Source organism: Tursiops truncatus, chromosome 3 (genome assembly GCF_011762595.2).
Source record: "Tursiops truncatus isolate mTurTru1 chromosome 3, mTurTru1.mat.Y, whole genome shotgun sequence".
In the NCBI taxonomy this organism is placed as follows: domain Eukaryota; kingdom Metazoa; phylum Chordata; class Mammalia; order Artiodactyla; family Delphinidae; genus Tursiops; species Tursiops truncatus.
In genome coordinates this window covers 55,513,393-55,529,855 of record NC_047036.1, presented here as the reverse complement: position 1 = coordinate 55,529,855, position 16,463 = coordinate 55,513,393, and the positions used below count along the sequence as shown (strand labels likewise).

The following is a 16,463-nucleotide window of genomic DNA, read 5'->3' as shown; positions in this document are numbered from 1 at the left end:
CAGAATTTTTAATATGAACTTGAATGCCTTTGGGCAGGGAGTGGGTGGAATGAGTTGGGGGGTGTGTGGAGGGATAGTCTCAAGGGAACTGATTACAGTACCCACCACCCCTTATTGCTTACTCCTCTTTAACTCATCTCCTTTACCTGCCTGACCCCCAAAATGTATTCGAGTTTTCAATCCTTGCATAGTTTCTTATTTCTATCTTAAAATCTCCTCCATCCCAAGTTTATAAAAGTCACCCAGAATGTATTTTGGTATATGATGTGAGGGTAATGAATCCAAGCCTTACATATTGGATGACTAATTAGATCTATGTCATTTATGAATTATACTACCATTTGTCCATAATATCATTCAAATATTCTTCCAAAACATCATTTGGAATTTTCAGCTTTCTGCTGCAGTAATAGTTCAGTGAGCAGTCTTTTTTTTTTTTTGGAGTATAGTTGCTTTACAGTGTTGTGTTGTATTCATTCTGCTGTACAGCAAAGTGAATCAGCTATACGTTTATGTATATCCCCTCTTTTTTGGATTTCCTTCCCATTTAGGTCACCACAGAGCATTGAGTAGAGTTCCCTGTGCTATACAGTAGGTTCTCATTAGTTATCTGTTTTATACACAGTAGTGTATGTATGTCAGTCCCAATCAGTGAGCATTCTTGTACACAAATCACTGACACATCTCTAATCTCCTGACCCTAGACTCTGAAGGTAAGGTAAGGGTAAGGAACTAATTAGTTTTGGCCTTCTCTTTTGTTTATTCGCTATTCTACATGACAGTACCAATATATATTATCCTAACTGGAAACTTGATCACTAGTCATTTGAATCCTTTATCATCAGCAAGTTCCAAGAGTCGCCGAATGTAGGTTTTTGGTATGAGAATTCCATATGCGCAAAGATTGGTTCCAGTTCATGAAGTTATTTTTTTTTCTTCTAAGATTTATTTTATAACCGTGTTAAGAAAAGTTCTACATCAGGGACTTCACAGGGTGGCACAGTGGTTAAGAATCTGCCTGCCAACACAGGGAACACGGGTTCGAGCCCTGGTCCGCGAAGATCCCACAGTCCACAGAGCAACTAAACTCGTGTGCCACAACTACTGAAGCCCGCGCTCTAGAGCCCATGCTTAACAAGAGAAGCCACCACACTGAGAAGCTTCCACATCGCAATGAAGACCCAGCACATCCAGAAATAAAATAAATAAAATTTTAAAACGTTCTACATCATTGTTGGTTAGATTACACAACAACAGTCTGCCTTGAAACCAGTATGCTGTTCTCAAGGTCATCAAAGACATTCTGTCCTTTTAGTCTTCGGAGAAAAAAATGGTTTGACTTCTAATTTACTTCTTGCCATGTAAGATTTAAAAGCAAATACTTATACATCAATTTATTTGTGCAGCAATTAATCTGTGAAGCCATGATTTGCTGTTAACTTTAATCCAAACTGCCTGTTAGCATTTCACCATAACTTTAAAACTGCACCATGTGACAGTGGGAAGGCTACTTTAGGCAAAAGAGCTATTGCCAGCAGAGAGTTCTGTTTCTTTCTTTTTTTTTTTTTTTTTTTGCGGTACGCGGGCCTCTCACTGTTGTGGCCTCTCCCGTTGCGGAGCACAGGCTCCGGACGCGCAGGCTCAGCGGCCATGGCTCACGGGCCCAGCCGCTCCGCGGCACGTGGGATTTTCTCGGACCGGGGCACGAACCCACGTCCCTTGCATCGGCAGGCGGACTCCCAACCACTGCTCCACCAGGGAAACCCAGAACTTCTGTTTCTTTGAGTCTTCTTTGGACTGCTGTCACTTTCCTCACCAATTGGATCAGATGCTAAGAAATGGCCCAACAGACCCTCTTTGGGGCCTCTCTTGTACCTCCCAGCTTCCTTTCCTGCTCACCTGGGGGCAGATAAGTGCTTTCTAAAAAATATTCTGGACTATCTACGTGACTTTCCAGCAAATTCATTATAAAGCTGGGTAAGCTTCACCTCGGATATGCCCAGATCATCAAAATTTGAACTTTATGGAGGTCTACTTAATGAGATTCTTTCTTATGCAAGTGCAATTTATGCACTTGTGAATAACCTTCCTCTTTTTGAATCTGGTAGACTAGCCTGCAGACAAAAGTGCTAGAGCTGGGTTGGGTTCCCACAATTCATTGATTTACCAAACTTTTCTGGCACCACTTACTCTGGTCTGGCCTTGTAGGAGGTACAGAGATAACAACATGAAGGCGCCTGGTCACAGGGGCTGCTAGCAGGGAAAACAGAATACGAAAATAAAGTGTTGTGTGTACAAGGCAGAACCATAAGGACTAGCCTGTAAGAGAATCCTGTGGGGGGGGGGGGAGCCCTCAGAAAATGGAGCTGTTCCTGCAGCTGGGGGACTTACACATTCAGCCATGTGTGTGGGGGACCTGCCAGGTGCCAGGCATGGTACTCAGATTGGCAACCCCCCATGATCATACAGTTAAATTTAATGTTTACGTAAGTGCCTTCAAATCTGATGAAACGGCTTCCTTTGGAAATCCTCTACATTATGCTTTGAGTGCTTTGTCTATCATATGGAATAACTGTAAAATACGTATGGTGATTCAAATCTGGATGTCACCGTCAAGAAAAAAAGAACATGTTTTCTTTGAGGACAAAAATGCCATAGGTTCATTTTTGTTGAGGAACAAGGTAGGTGGAAATCTACTTATCTACTTCCTGATAAGTAGAAATACTTTTCCAACAAAGAACTTGCCATTTAAAACAGCTGACAATTCATTAAAGCTAATTCCTCCTTGAAAACATTATACTAAGTGAAAAAAGACACAAAAGGTCACGTTATATGACTCCATTTCTATGAAATATCCAGAGCAACTAAATCTATAGAGACAGTGGTTGTGAGAGGCTGGAAGGAGGAGAGACTGTGGAGTTACTTCTAATGGATACAAGGTTTCTTTTGGGGGTGATGAAAATGTTTTGGAGTTAGATAGTGGTGGTAGCTGCACAATCTTGTGCCCATACCAAAACCCACTAAATTGCATGCTTTAAAATGATGAATTTATGGTATGTAAATTCCATCTAAAAAATAAATAAATAAAAAGAAACCTGGTTCCAAATTGTTTAAATTTCTGCATCATATGCCATTGTGAGAATTATGATTGAAGAAATCTAAGTGAGCTTTTAAAAAATACATCTATTTCTGGTATCTACAGAAGCCAAAGGAAGCCATCAAAGTTCCCTGGGTGACCTTTAAAAAAAAAGAACAAATGACAATAGGTACTTGGAAGCCATTTAGCAATCCCAAATGTTTAATAAAGAATACTGGAAAAATAGAGGGTAAGCTCCTACTAAGAACTAAAAGCCCCCTTGACCCATGTAAAGACAAACATGAAAAAACGAGCAAACAAAAAGAATACAACAATTCATCTCATGTTTTTAAAATTCAAAAAGTTACTAGAGAATATTTGGGAGAAGAGATATTAAACTAAATGCTAAGGCTGGGTAATGTTACAGACATGCTGGATTCCAGGCATTTGTGTAAACGCTCTGTGCCTCAGTTTCCCATCTTTAAATGAGAAAATAGCCCCTAATTCATAGAGTTGTGAAAATAAAATTAAAATAAGTATATAAAACTCTTAAAAGCACTTTTTAAAAATGGTACCTATATTTTTATTGGTTACCAAGGGACTGCTTTTTATTTTACTGCTTGCTTATTTTCTAAGTGACCTGCAACAAACGCTATTTTCCTAAGAGGATTTATTGTTTAAAACAAACAAAAACTCTGGTCGAATCACTCTCGGAACAGACGAAAAAGTGAAATCAAAGAATTGAGAGGATACGGAGAGGAAACACCTATGCGGCCGACAGGGGTAGGCGACGCCGGAGGGCAGAAAGCGCGGGGACTCCTCCCCGCCGGCCGGCGGCGCTGAGGCCGCCATGCTCTTCCGCTCCCGGAGGCCGGGTGGCGGAAGTCGTCACTCGCCGAGGGACCTAGCCCACGCCGCGTACCCGGCAGCAGGTTAGCCATGGCGATGGGCGGCGGCGGTGGCGGTAGTAGCAGCGGCGTCCCAGAGCCGGAAGACACGGTGCTGTTCCGGCGCGGCACAGGCCAGGTGAGGTCGCAGCCGGCGCTGTCCCCGACCCTGCGCTCTTTCCCCGGCCAGTCGGCTCAGTGCGAGGTCCGCATGTTTGTACATCCCCACTTGGGAGCCTCAGCCGCAAGCTCGTTCCTCGCCCAGTTTGGGCTTCCGATGACTTTGAGCCTAGGCCCTACTGCTACTCGATTGTGCCTTGGTCGTCCACCTCTCTCTCCGACTGTGAGGTGTGCGGGGTCAGGCCAGGGCGAAGCAGGGAAACCAGTTAGGAGTCTATTGGAATAATCCCGCTGTTAGCAGTGGACAGCCGGTTACTTGGCTTCTGGATATAGTTTGAAATCAGAGGCAACAGGTTGTGCACGGGTATACGATAATAGAGGCTTGAGAGAGGAAAGTCAAGGATAATTCCAAGATTGCTCTGAACAGCTGAAAAGATGAAGTTGCCTTTTCCTGAGATGGGGAAGACTGCAAGTAAGGCAGGTTTATAAGGGGGTAAGATTAGAACTCATTCTTGGGTGAAATGTGATTGGAGCGAGTTCGAGAGTCGGAGAGGAGAAATTCAAGGCAACATATGTGAGCAAATATTTCAAGTTTTATTGTGGGTACTGGAAGATAGAGAAATTGACCAATGGATGGAGAAGGAAGTGAGATGAAGAGGATTCTTAATTGTGTTTTTGTTTTTAAGATGGGAGAAATGTTTCAGGGCTGATAGGAAAGATCCAGTAAGGACGGTATAATTGACATTGCAGGAGAGAAGAGAATTGCGCAAGCAACATTCTAGCGTAGTAAGAGGGAATGGATTTGGTCTTTGTTAGAAATATTGACAGTTCATGTGGTGACAGTTATATGGGTACAGATTTGTGTGGATGGGCAGATATAGTGGCAGGAGATTATGAAAATTCTGTTTTGATTGTTGCTGTTCTCTCAGTAAAAGAAGCAAGGTCATCAGCCTACTGGTGAGGAGGGGCAGGGGGCAGGTGTTGGAGGTTAGAGAAGAGAGAAGGTAGGAAGTAAACGTCTAGGAGAGTGGATGAGTGTTGCATTAGGGAAATCTAGGCAACATTAAAGGCCTACTTCAGATTTGTGGTTATGAGTTTAAAGAAGACTAGTTAGGACTTCCCTGGTGGCGCAGTGGTTAAGAATCCGCTGCCAATGCAGGGGACACGGGTTCGAGCCCTGGTCCAGGAAGATTCCCACACGCCGTGGAGCAACTAAGCCTGTGCTCCACAACTGCTGAGGCTGCATGCCTAGAGCCTGTGCTCTGCAACAAGAGAAGCCACCACCATGAGAAGCCCTCGCACCACAACGAAGAGTAGCCCCTGCTCGCCACAGCTAGAGAAGACCCGTGCACAGCAATGAAGACCCAACGCAGACAGAAATAAATAAATAAATAAATTTACTTTAAAAAGAAAAGGAGACTAGGCAGCATGATTGTATTTTTTGCTAGCTAAATTCAAATTCAGGTGTGTGAGGGCAGACACAAAGTAAATGAATAGTTGAAATTAATAGGGTTGTAGTTTTACCTAGTATGAAGTGAGAAGGGGGCAGTACAGGGAGTTGTCTTAATGATCGATGGTGCAATTAAAGCTGGCTAAGAAAGGAAGTGAGGACATTACCATGGTGAGAAGCAGTTTAAAAAATGTGAGGATCATTGTTTTACCAGTCCCAGGGAAGTGGAATGACTGTCATCATCAACCTACTAGAAGGAATAAGTTGCAGAGCCTAGAAGGTGGTAGTTGGAGAGTAGGATTCTTGCAGTTGAGTTTTTGGAGAGGTTATATATAATGGTTATAATAAAGACCATAGAAGTGAGTAGCTGAGCTTGGGTACTATAAAAGGTCATTGGTAGCGAAGCATTTAAAGATGTAGCAGGGCTTCCCTGGTGGCGTAGTGGTTAAGAGTCCGCCTGCCAATGCGGGGGACACGGGTTCGTGCCCCGGTCTGGGAAGATCCCACATGCCGCGGAGCGGCTGGGCCCGTGAGCCATGGCCGCTGAACCTGCGTGTCCGGAGCCTGTGCTCCGCAACGGGAGAGGCCACAACAGTGAGAGGCCCGCATACCACAAAAAAAGAAAAAGATGTAGCAAGGGTAGGGTATTGGAAGGATCGCGGACGTGGGGTTTTTTTTTAATTATTTCTTACTTTATTTGGTTTATTTTTGAGTCATACTTTTTTATCGTTATTTATTTAATTATTTTTTTGCCTGCATTGGGTCTTTGTTGCTGTGCACGGGCTTTCTCTAGTTGCAACGAGTGGGGGCTACTCTTCGTTGTGGTGCGAGGGCTTCTCATTGCGGTGGCTTGTCTTGTTGCAGAGCACGGGCTGTAGGTGCACGGGCTTCAGTAGTTGTGGCGCACAGCCTCAGTAGTTGTGGCTCACAGGCTCTAGAACTCAGGCTCAGTAGTGGTGCATGGGCTTAGTTGCTCCACGGCATGTAGGATCTTCTCACACCAGGGCTCGAACCCATGTATCCTGCATTAGCAGGCGGATTCTTCACCACTGCGCCGCCAGGGAAGTCCCTGTACATGGGTTTTTAAATAACCAAAAATTATGACAGGATTAGTGTTGGAGGGAGTACTGGGATATAAACCTCAAGGAATGAGGAAGAGTGACCCAGGAAGATATAGATGATTGCAATGAGGAGGGATAGTGGACAGGGGAGTTTGGTGACGGGATTTTCAAACCTGGGAGTTTTTAGGGAGGAAGAATAATCTGGAAGTGGAAGTGAGGAACAAGGAAGATTACTTCCCCACCTCTGGTACAGTAATTTGAGGGATATGGGGAAGAAAACATTTCATTTTTAAATGCCTGCAAGGAAAGAGGTGGGCTTCTCTTGGTGACTGAGAAACAGATATAAAGGCAGTCCTGATGGTCTGTTCTCTTTGCTATTGCTGTGTAACAAATCACCCAAAACTTAGTGGCTTGAAACAATAATCATGTTTTATTCTCTCATAGTTTCTGTGGGTCAGGAATTTGTGAAGGCCTTGGTGGGCAGTTCTCCTTCAGACATTTCGTGTAGTTGCATCCACGTAGTAATCGGAGCTACAATAGCTGGGGACTGAGCCACTAGGGATTGACGGGCCATCTCTTTTCTTCATGTTGTCTCGGCTTCTCCATGTGGTCCCGGTGTGTGGGATGGTTTGATTTCCTTATACCCCTTTGTAATCCTTCCCTTTCATCCCTCCTCATCTCCTGTCCCCAGACAACTGCTGATCCATTTTCTGTCACCATCGATTAGTCTGCATTTTCTAGAATTTTACAAATACGGAGTCTTTTTTTATCTGGCTTCTTTTACTCAGCATAGTTATTTTGAGTTTCATCCATTTTCTTGTGTATATCAGTCATTCATTCCTTTTCATTGCTGTAGGATCCAGTTGCACGAATATACTACAGTTTGTTTATCCATTCACTTGTTCATGAACATTTGGGTTGCTTTCAGTTTGGGGCTGTTACAAATAGAACCACCATGAGTATTAGTGCAGAAGACTTTGTATGGGCATATGCTTTCATTCCTCTTTGGCAAACACCTAGGTCATGGAGTAGATATATTTTAATTTTTTTTCTTTTCTCTTTTTTTCCCATGCCTTGTGGGATCTTAGTTCCCTGACCAGAGAGTGAACCCAGGCCCACAGCAGTGAGAGCACAGAGTCCTAACCACTGGACCACCAGGGAACTCCCTAAAGTTGAATTTTATTTATTTTATTTATTTATTTATTTTTGGCTGTGTTGGGTCTTTGTTGCTGCACACGGGCTTTTTCTAGTTGTGGTGAGTGGGGGCTACTCTTCGTTGCAGTGCGCGGGTTTCTCATTGCAGTAGCTTCCTTTGTTGCGGAGCACAGGCTCTAGGTGCGTGGGCTTCAGCAGTTGCAGCATGCAGGCTCAGTAGTTGTGGCACACGGGCCCTAGAGTGTGCGGGCTTCAGTAGTTGCGGTGGCCTGTGGGGTCAGTAGTTGTGGCTCGCGGGCTCTAGAGGGCAGGCTCAGTAGTTGTGGCGCAGGCTCACGGGCTTAGTTACTCCGAGGCATGTGGGATCTTACTGGACCAGGGATCGAACCCCTGTCCCCTGCATTGGCAGGCACATTCTTAGCCACTGCACCACCAGGGAAGTCCACTATTTTGATTCTTTAAGAAGCTGCCAAACTTTTCTTCAAAGTGATTGCACCATTTTACGTTTCAACCAGCAATGTATGAAAAGTTCCGTTTGTTCCACATCCTTGCTAACACTTGATATGGTCAGTCTTGTTAATTTTAGACATTCTAATGTGTAGTGGTGTCTTGTTGTTGTGGTGGTTTTAATTAGCATTTCCCTAATGACTGATGATGCTGATTGTCATTTCATGTGCTTATTTGCCATCCATGTATCTTCTTTGGCAAAGTGTCTGTTCAGATCTTTTGCCTATTTTTAAATTGACTTATTTTTTGTTGAGATTTGAGAGTTTTTTGTGTATGCTAGATACAAAACCTTTATCAGATAGGTAATTTGCAAATATTTTCTCCCAGTTTGTGAGTTCATTCATTTTTTCATTCTCTTAACAGTATCTTTTTGAGAATTCCCTGGCAGTCCAGTGGGTAAGACTCCACGCTCTCACTGCCAAGGGCCCGGGTTCAATCCCTGGTCAGGCAGCTGAGATCCCATAAGCCGTGCAGTGCAGCCAAAAAAAAGAAACACAACAACTAAGTCTTGCTGCTCCTAGAAGGACAGCTAGGGTGTATATAAAATCTTTGGCTCATACTTTTTTCCCATAAATTTCTATGAGGAAGTCTAATACTAACTAGTTTTCTGTATTTTGTAAATGACTTGATCTTTTTGCTTAGAGGCTCTGAGAATTCCTTTTAGAGACTTTTGTTTATTTGTTTAGCTTTTATTCTTCAGGGACCCCATTTATACATATGTTAAATATTCTTTGCCAGTCCCCACTTCACTTATTTTCTTTTTCTTTTTTCATGACTTTTCCTTGGTACCCATTAGATTTTCAGTCAACTGTATTCTTCTTTGCATACCTTGCAGTCAGTACTACTTTTTCTTCCATTTCCTTCTTGATTTTGTTTAACTCCTCATTTGACTGTTACCCTTTTGCCTTCTTTTCTCATCTGAATTTTTAGAAATTTTGATTCAAGGTGTTTTTTTCCATATTGCGAATGCTAGTTTAAGACAATTTAATTTCTGATGGTTATTGTATTTTCTTCTGTTTGTGATTGTCAATTGAGAAATTTTATCACCTAAAATGTTTCTTCTCATAATAGCTTTGTATGGATGTCTTTGTTTGCTGTTCATGTTGAAATGTCTTATAACAGTTGTAATGTGATGAGTTTGGGTTCCTATGTATTTGTATCTTACTTTTAAGAGTGCCCATCAGTGATTCTGTTGATACAGTGGAGTACACTTTCCTTTATTAGTAGTACCTTTTCCATTTGCAGAATTGATATATCTTCTGCTTTTAGAAACATCTCCTATTCCAAGGGGCAGCATAACCTTGAACAAGTCAATTACCTGTTTGTGATTACTTTCCTTATCTGCAAAATGACTTAATGATTTTTAAGTACTTTTTATCATATAGCAAGATTAATAGTTTTATATCAGAGCATATTTCTCTATGTATAATAGATATTAACAAGAAAATGACAAAAATTCACTTTACAACTAAATGAGTTTTATAGCAAACTTCTTCAGAGCTCATTGATTGACTAATATTGTACAAACTCCAACATACTAACTGATGGTGTCTTATAACCTGTCTTCCCATCACCAACATTATGTATCCAAACTTACCTTCAACTACTCTATAGAGTGAGAATGAGTCTAGTTGGACTTGTTGCTTCACTGATCTGTCAAATACAAAAAAAAAACCCATGAAATTTATCATCTTAACCACTTTTAAGTGTACACTTCAGTAGTGTTAAGTATATTCACACTGTTGTACAATAGATATCCAGGACTTTTTAACCTTGCAAAACCAAAACTCTACCCATTGAGCAGTTCCCTATTTCCTGCTCTCCCACAGCCCCTGCTAACTGCTGTTCTACTTTGTTGCTGTGAATTTGACTACTTAGGAGCCTCATATGAGTGGAATCATACAGTCAGTGTGTTTATTTTTGCTTACATGCTCTTTTTGGCTCATGGTTGTCCTTGGAGTGCTTTCAATTTTCTTTTCTATCTATCCAGATCCTTTTAGTTTTTATTTCCTAGCCTGTTTCCTCCATGATCATCCACCATACATTCCTTTCCCTTTTTTTTTCCTTTTTTTTATTGAGGTATAATTGACATATAACATTACATTAATTTTTGTTGTACGACATAATGATTTGCTATTTATACACATTGCAAAATGATCACAGTAAGTCTAGTTAATATCTGCCACCATACATAGTTATAATATTTTTTTCCTTGTGTTGAGAATTTTATGTCTTTGCAACTTTCAGATATGCAATACAGTGTTACTAACTATAGGCACTGTGTTGCACATTACATTCCCGTGACTTATTTACCTGATAACTGGAAGTTGGTACTTTTTGACCCCCTTTGCCTGTTTCAGTCCCCTCCCCCATCCCCTCTACCCCCACCTCTGGAAACCACCAGTCTGTTCTTTGTATTTATGAGGTTGGGCTTTTTTTGTTTGTTTGTTCTGTTTTTTGTTCTTAAATTCCACAGATAAGTAAGATCACATGGTATTCGTCTCTCTGTCTTACTTCACTTAGTGTAATGACCTCAAGATCCATTCATGTTGTCTCAAATGACAAGATTTCTTTTTTATGGCTGAATAATATTCTATTGTATATGAACAGTTATCCCCTGCTTTTTAAAAGTTTGCTTTATACCACTTCACTTTTATAAAACACCTACATTAGTAACTATTTTCACTAACTGAAGGAAATCCAAAGAGGATTTTTGCTTTTATGAAAAAAAAAAAAAGGTGAAAAGCAAAAATAACATTCAGTGTTTTGTTTTGCAGCAAGCCATTATAGAGGCAGCAGGCAACCCAAGCAGTGAGAGTGGCACCACCAAGCTCCTTCCCCAGGAGCTACACTCAACATCTCAGCATCAAGCCACCATAGCTTTGAACTGTGCCTGTGAGCATCTGTACTTTATCCTGATTTATTCTGTTTATCCATTAGCAAGTTGTGTTCTCACATAATTGATTCTTTGCTTTACTCCATTTCCATTTACAAAAGCTTTCATAGGAACACTCTACTTTCATATAGTGGGGAAAACCTGTATACATTTTCTTTTTTAAAGATTTATTTATTATTTATTTATTTAATTAATTTATTTTCAGCTGTGTAGGGTCTTAGTTGTGGCACGCAGGATCTTTGTTGAGGCATTGCTGCACACAGGCTTCTCTCTGGTTGTGACGTGCGGGTTTCTCTTCTCTAGTTGGTGCACATGGGCCTAGTTGCCTGGACATGTGGGATCTTAGTTCCCTGACCAGGGATTGAACCCGCGTCCCCTGCATTGTAAGGCGGATTCTTTACCACTGGATGGCCAGGGAAGTCCCTGTATACATTTTCTTTATCCATTCACCCATTGTTGGACACTTAGGTTGTTTCCATATCTTATCTGTTGTAAAATTTTTAATTTTTTGAGGAAGCTTCATACTATTTTCCATAGTGGCTGCACCAGTTTACATTCCTACCAATAGCGTACTAGTGTCCCTTTTCTCTACATCCTCATCAACACTTGTTATTGTCTTTTTGATAACAGCCATTCTAACAGGTGTGAGGTGATACATCACTGTGGTTTTAATTTGCATTTCCCTAATGATTGGTGACGTTGAGCATCTTTTCACGTACCTGTTAGCCATCTGTATGTCTTCTTTGGAAAAATGTCTATTCAGATCTTCTGTCCTTTTTCTAAAATAAATTTATTTTATTTTATTTATTTTTGGCTGTGTTGGGTCTTCTTTGCTGCACGTGGGCTTTCTCTAGTTGTGGCGAGTGGGGGCTACTCTTCATTGTGGTGCACGTGCTTCTCATTCTGATGGTTTCTCTTGTAGCAGAGCACGGGCTCTAGGTGCACGGTCTTCAGTATTTGTGGCACGTGGGCTTCAGTAGTTGTGGTGCACAGTCTTAGTTGCTCCACAGCATGTGGGATCTTCTGGACCAGGGATTGAACCGTGTCGGCACATTCTTAACCACTGCGCCACCAGGGAAGTCCCTTTTGCCTATTTTTAGCTGAATTGTTTGGGGTTTTGCTCGAGTTGCATGAGTTCTTTACATATCTTAGATATTAACCCCTTATCAGATAAATGATTTGCAAATATTTTCTCCCATTGAGTTTTTTGCCTTTTCATTTTGTTTATTTATTTATTTATTTATTTATTGCTATGCAGAAGCTTTTAAGTTTGGTGTATTCCCACTTGTTAGTTTTTGCTTCTGTTGCTTTTGCTTTGGTGTCAAATCCAAAAAAATCATTGCCGAGACTGATATTGAGGAGCTTACTGCCTATGTTTTCTTCTAGGAGTTTTATGATTTTAGGCCTTACGTTTAAGTTTTTAATCCATTTTTAGTTAATTCTTTTTTTTATTTATTTTATTGAAATATAATTAGTTTACAATGTTGTATTGATTTATACTGTACAACAAAGTGATTCAGTTATACATATATATATACATTCTTTTTCATATTCTTTTCCATTGTGTTTTATCACAGCATATTGAATAGTTTCCTGTCCTTTACAGTAGCGTTTTGAGTTAATTCTTATATGTGGTATAAGACAATGGCCCAGTTTCATTCTTTTGCATGTGGCTCCAGGTTTTTTTTTTTTTTTTTGCATCATTTATTGAAGAGACTATCTTTTCCCCATTATATATTGGTTCTTTTGTCATATATTAATTGACCATATATGCGTGGCTTTATTTCTGGGCACTCTATTCTGTACCACTGATTTGTCTGTCTTTATACCAGTACCATACTATTTTGATTACTGTGGCTTTGTAATATAGTTTGAAATCAGGGAGCATGGTGCCTCCAGCTTTGTTGTTCTTTCGATTGCTTTGGCTATTTGGGGTCTTTTGTGGTTCCATACAAATTTTGGGATTTTGCTAGGGGTTGCATTGAATCTGTAGGTTGCTTTAGGTAATATAGACATTTTAACAATATTAATATTTCCAGTCCATGAGTACAGAAAATCCTTCCATTTATTTCTGTTTTCTTCAGTTACTTTAATAATATCTTATAGTTATCAGTGTACAAGTCTTTGTTTTCCTTGATTAGGTTTATTCCTAGGTATTTTATTCTTTTTGATGCAGTTGTAAATGAGATTGTATTAATTTCTCTTTCTGATAGTTTGTTTTTATGGTATAGAAATTCAACACTTTTTATATATTGATTTTGTGTCCTGCAACTTTACTAAATTTGTTTATTCTAACAGTGTTTTGGTGGGGTCTTTAAGGCTTTCTATGTATAGTGTTGAGTTATCTGCAAATAGTGACATTTTTATTTCTTCCTTTACAAATTGGATGCCTTTTATTTATTTCTCTTGCCTAATTGTTCTGGCTAGGATTTCTAATGCTTTGTTGAATAAAAGTGGTAAGAGTGGACATCTTGTGCCTGATGTTAGAGGAAAAGCTTTCAGCTTTTCATCATTTAGGATGATGTTAGCTGTTTGTCATGTATAGCCTTTATGATGTTGAGGTATGTTCCCTCTATACCCACTTTGTTGAGAGTTTTTATCATAAATGGATATTGAATTTTGTCAAATGCTTTTTCTGCATCTATTGAGATGATCATATGATTTTCTTCCTTCTTTTTGTTAACGTGATGTATCACGTAGATTAATTTGTGAATGTTGAACCGTCCTTGCATCCCTGTGATAAATCCCACTTGATCACGGTATAAGATTCTTTTAAATGTGTTGTTGAATTCGGATTGCTAATATTTTGTTGAGGATTTTTACATCTGTGTTAATCAGGGATGTTGGCCTGTAGTTTTCTTTTTTTGTGTTGTCCTTGTTTGGTTTTGATATTAGGGCAATGTTGACCTCATGAAATGAGTTTGGAAGTGTTCCTTCCTCTTCTATTTTTTTTGGGAAAGTTTGAGAAGGATTAGTATTAATTCTTATTTGAATGTTTGAAAGAATTGACCTGTGAAGCTCTCTGGTCTTGAGCTTTTGTTTGAATTAATAGTCAAAAGCCTCTAACAATCTTACTAGTAATTGGTCTATTGAGATTTTCTGTTTCTTCATGATTCACTCTTGGTAAGGTGTATGTTTCTTTGAATTTTGTCCATTTCTTCTAGGCTGTCAGATTTGTTGGCATATAATTGTTCATAGTACAGTCAGCCTTTCATATCCTAAGGTTCCACATTTGCACATTCAACCAACTTCAGATCAATCATATTTGAGTAAAAAAAAATATTTCCAGAAGGTTCCAAAAAACAAAACTTGAATTTGCTGCATGCCAGCAACTATTTACATAGCATTTACATTATATTAGGTGTTACTAACAATAAAGTATGCAGGATTGTATGCAAATACTATGCCATTTTGTATAAAGGACTTGAGCAAGCGTCAATTTTGGTATCCGTGGTGGGTCCTGGAACCAGTGCCCTGCAGATATTGAGGGATGACTGTAGTTACTTAAGATCCTTTGTATTTTCTGTGGTATCAGTTGTAATGTCTCCACTTCCATTTCCGATTATATTTATTTGAGTCCTATGTTTTTTTCTTTGTGAGTCCATCTAGAGGTTTGTCAATTTTATCTTTTTAAAGAAACTACTGTTAGTTTCATTGATCTTTTTTTACTGTCTTTTAGTTTCTGTTTCATTTCTTTTCACTCTGATCTTTGTTAATTCATTCCTTTTACCAACTTTGAGTTTCATTGGGTTCCTCTTTTCCTAATACTTAGGTGAAACTTAGGTTGTTTGAGATTTTTTTCTTCTTTCTTTTTGGCTGTGTTGGGTCGTCATTGTTGCACGCAGGCTTTCTCTAGTTGCAACGAGCAGGGGCTACTCTTTGTTGCGCACAGCCTTCTCATTGCGGTGGCTTCTCTTTGTTGTGCACAGCCTTCTCATTGCAGTGCCTTCTCTTGTTGTGGAGCACAGACTCTAGGCACACGGACTTCCCTAGTTGTGGCACATGGGCTCAGTATTTGGTGGCTCAAGGGCTCCAGAACACAGGCTCAGTAGTTGTGGCGCACGGGCTTAGTTGCTCTGAGGCATGTGGGATCTTCCCGGACCAGAGCTCGAACCTGTTGGCAGGCGGATTCTTAACCACTGTGCCGCCAGGGAAGTCCTCTTGTTTCTTGATATTGGCATTTATCTATGAACTTGCTGCTTAGAACTGCTTTTGCTAAGTTTGGTACGTTATATTTCTATTTTCATTTGTATCACGTATTTTTTATTTCTCGTTTGATTCCTTCTTTAACCCGTTGGTTGTTCAGTAGCATGTTGTTTAATCTCCATGTATTTGTGAATTTTCCAGTTTTTTTCTTATAATTGGTTTCTGCTTTCATACATTGTGGTCAGACAAGATGCTTGATATGATTTCCATTTTCTTAAATTTATTAAGACTTCTGTCCTGACATGTGATCTATCCTGGAGAATGTTCTTTCACACCTGAGAAGAATGTGTATTTCTGTTGCTCTGTATTTTTCCATTAAGTTAATCTGATTTGACATATCTTTCAAGGCAGATGGTTCCTTATTGATTTTTTAATTTTTTTTGGCGGTACGTGGGCCTCTCACTGTTGTGGCCTCTCCCATTGCGGAGCACAGGCTCTGGACGCGCAGGCTCAGCGGCCATGGCTCACAGGCCCAGCCGCTCTGCGGCATGTGGGATCTTCCCAGACTGGGGCACAAGCCCGCGTCCCCTGCGTTGGCAGGTGGACCCTCAACCACTGCGCCACCAGGGAAGCCCGTTCCTTATTGATTTTTTTATCTGAATGATATATCTGTTGCTGGGGTGTTAAAGTTCCCTACCATTATTGTATTGTCTGTCTCTCCCTTTAGGTCTGTTAATATTTGCTTTATATATTTAGGGGCACCTGTGTTGGGTGCATTAGTATGTTTGAATGTTGTATCCTTTTCATGGATTGACACCTTTATTACTATGTAGTGCTCTTCTTTACCTTTTATTACAGTCTTTGTTTTAAAGTCTACTTGTCTTACGAGTATTGCTACCCCAGCCTTCTTTTCATTTCCGTTTGCATGGAACATCTTTTTCCACCTCTTCACTTTGAGTCTATGTGTGTTCTTACATCTGAAGTGAGTCTCCGGTAGGCAGCATATAGGTGAGTTTTAGTTTGTTATCCATTCAACCACTCTGTGTCTTTTGATTGGAGAATTCAAATTTAGTCCATTTATATTTTAAGTAATTATTGATAGGTATGTACTTATTGCCATTTTGTTAAATTTCTTCTGGAGGTTTTGTAGTTCTTCTGTTTCCTT

At 40.2% G+C, this 16,463-nt stretch overlaps 1 protein-coding gene across 8 annotated transcripts in view; it reads left to right on the top strand.

Annotated features, from left to right (window-relative positions):
- Window positions 1-3,951: 3,951 nt before the first annotated feature.
- Window positions 3,952-16,463, top strand: part of LOC101330346 (survival motor neuron protein) — a 45,771-nt gene continuing 33,259 nt past the window's right edge. For all 8 annotated transcript variants that reach the window (XR_012330717.1, XR_012330719.1, XR_012330718.1 and 5 more), the window contains exon 1: window positions 3,952-4,102. Coding sequence is in view for 5 of the 8 variants with exons in the window: in XM_019929904.3 (XP_019785463.1) it covers window positions 4,016-4,102 (87 nt within the window). In the remaining 3 variants the exon portion in view is untranslated. The remainder of the gene's footprint in view (window positions 4,103-16,463) is intronic.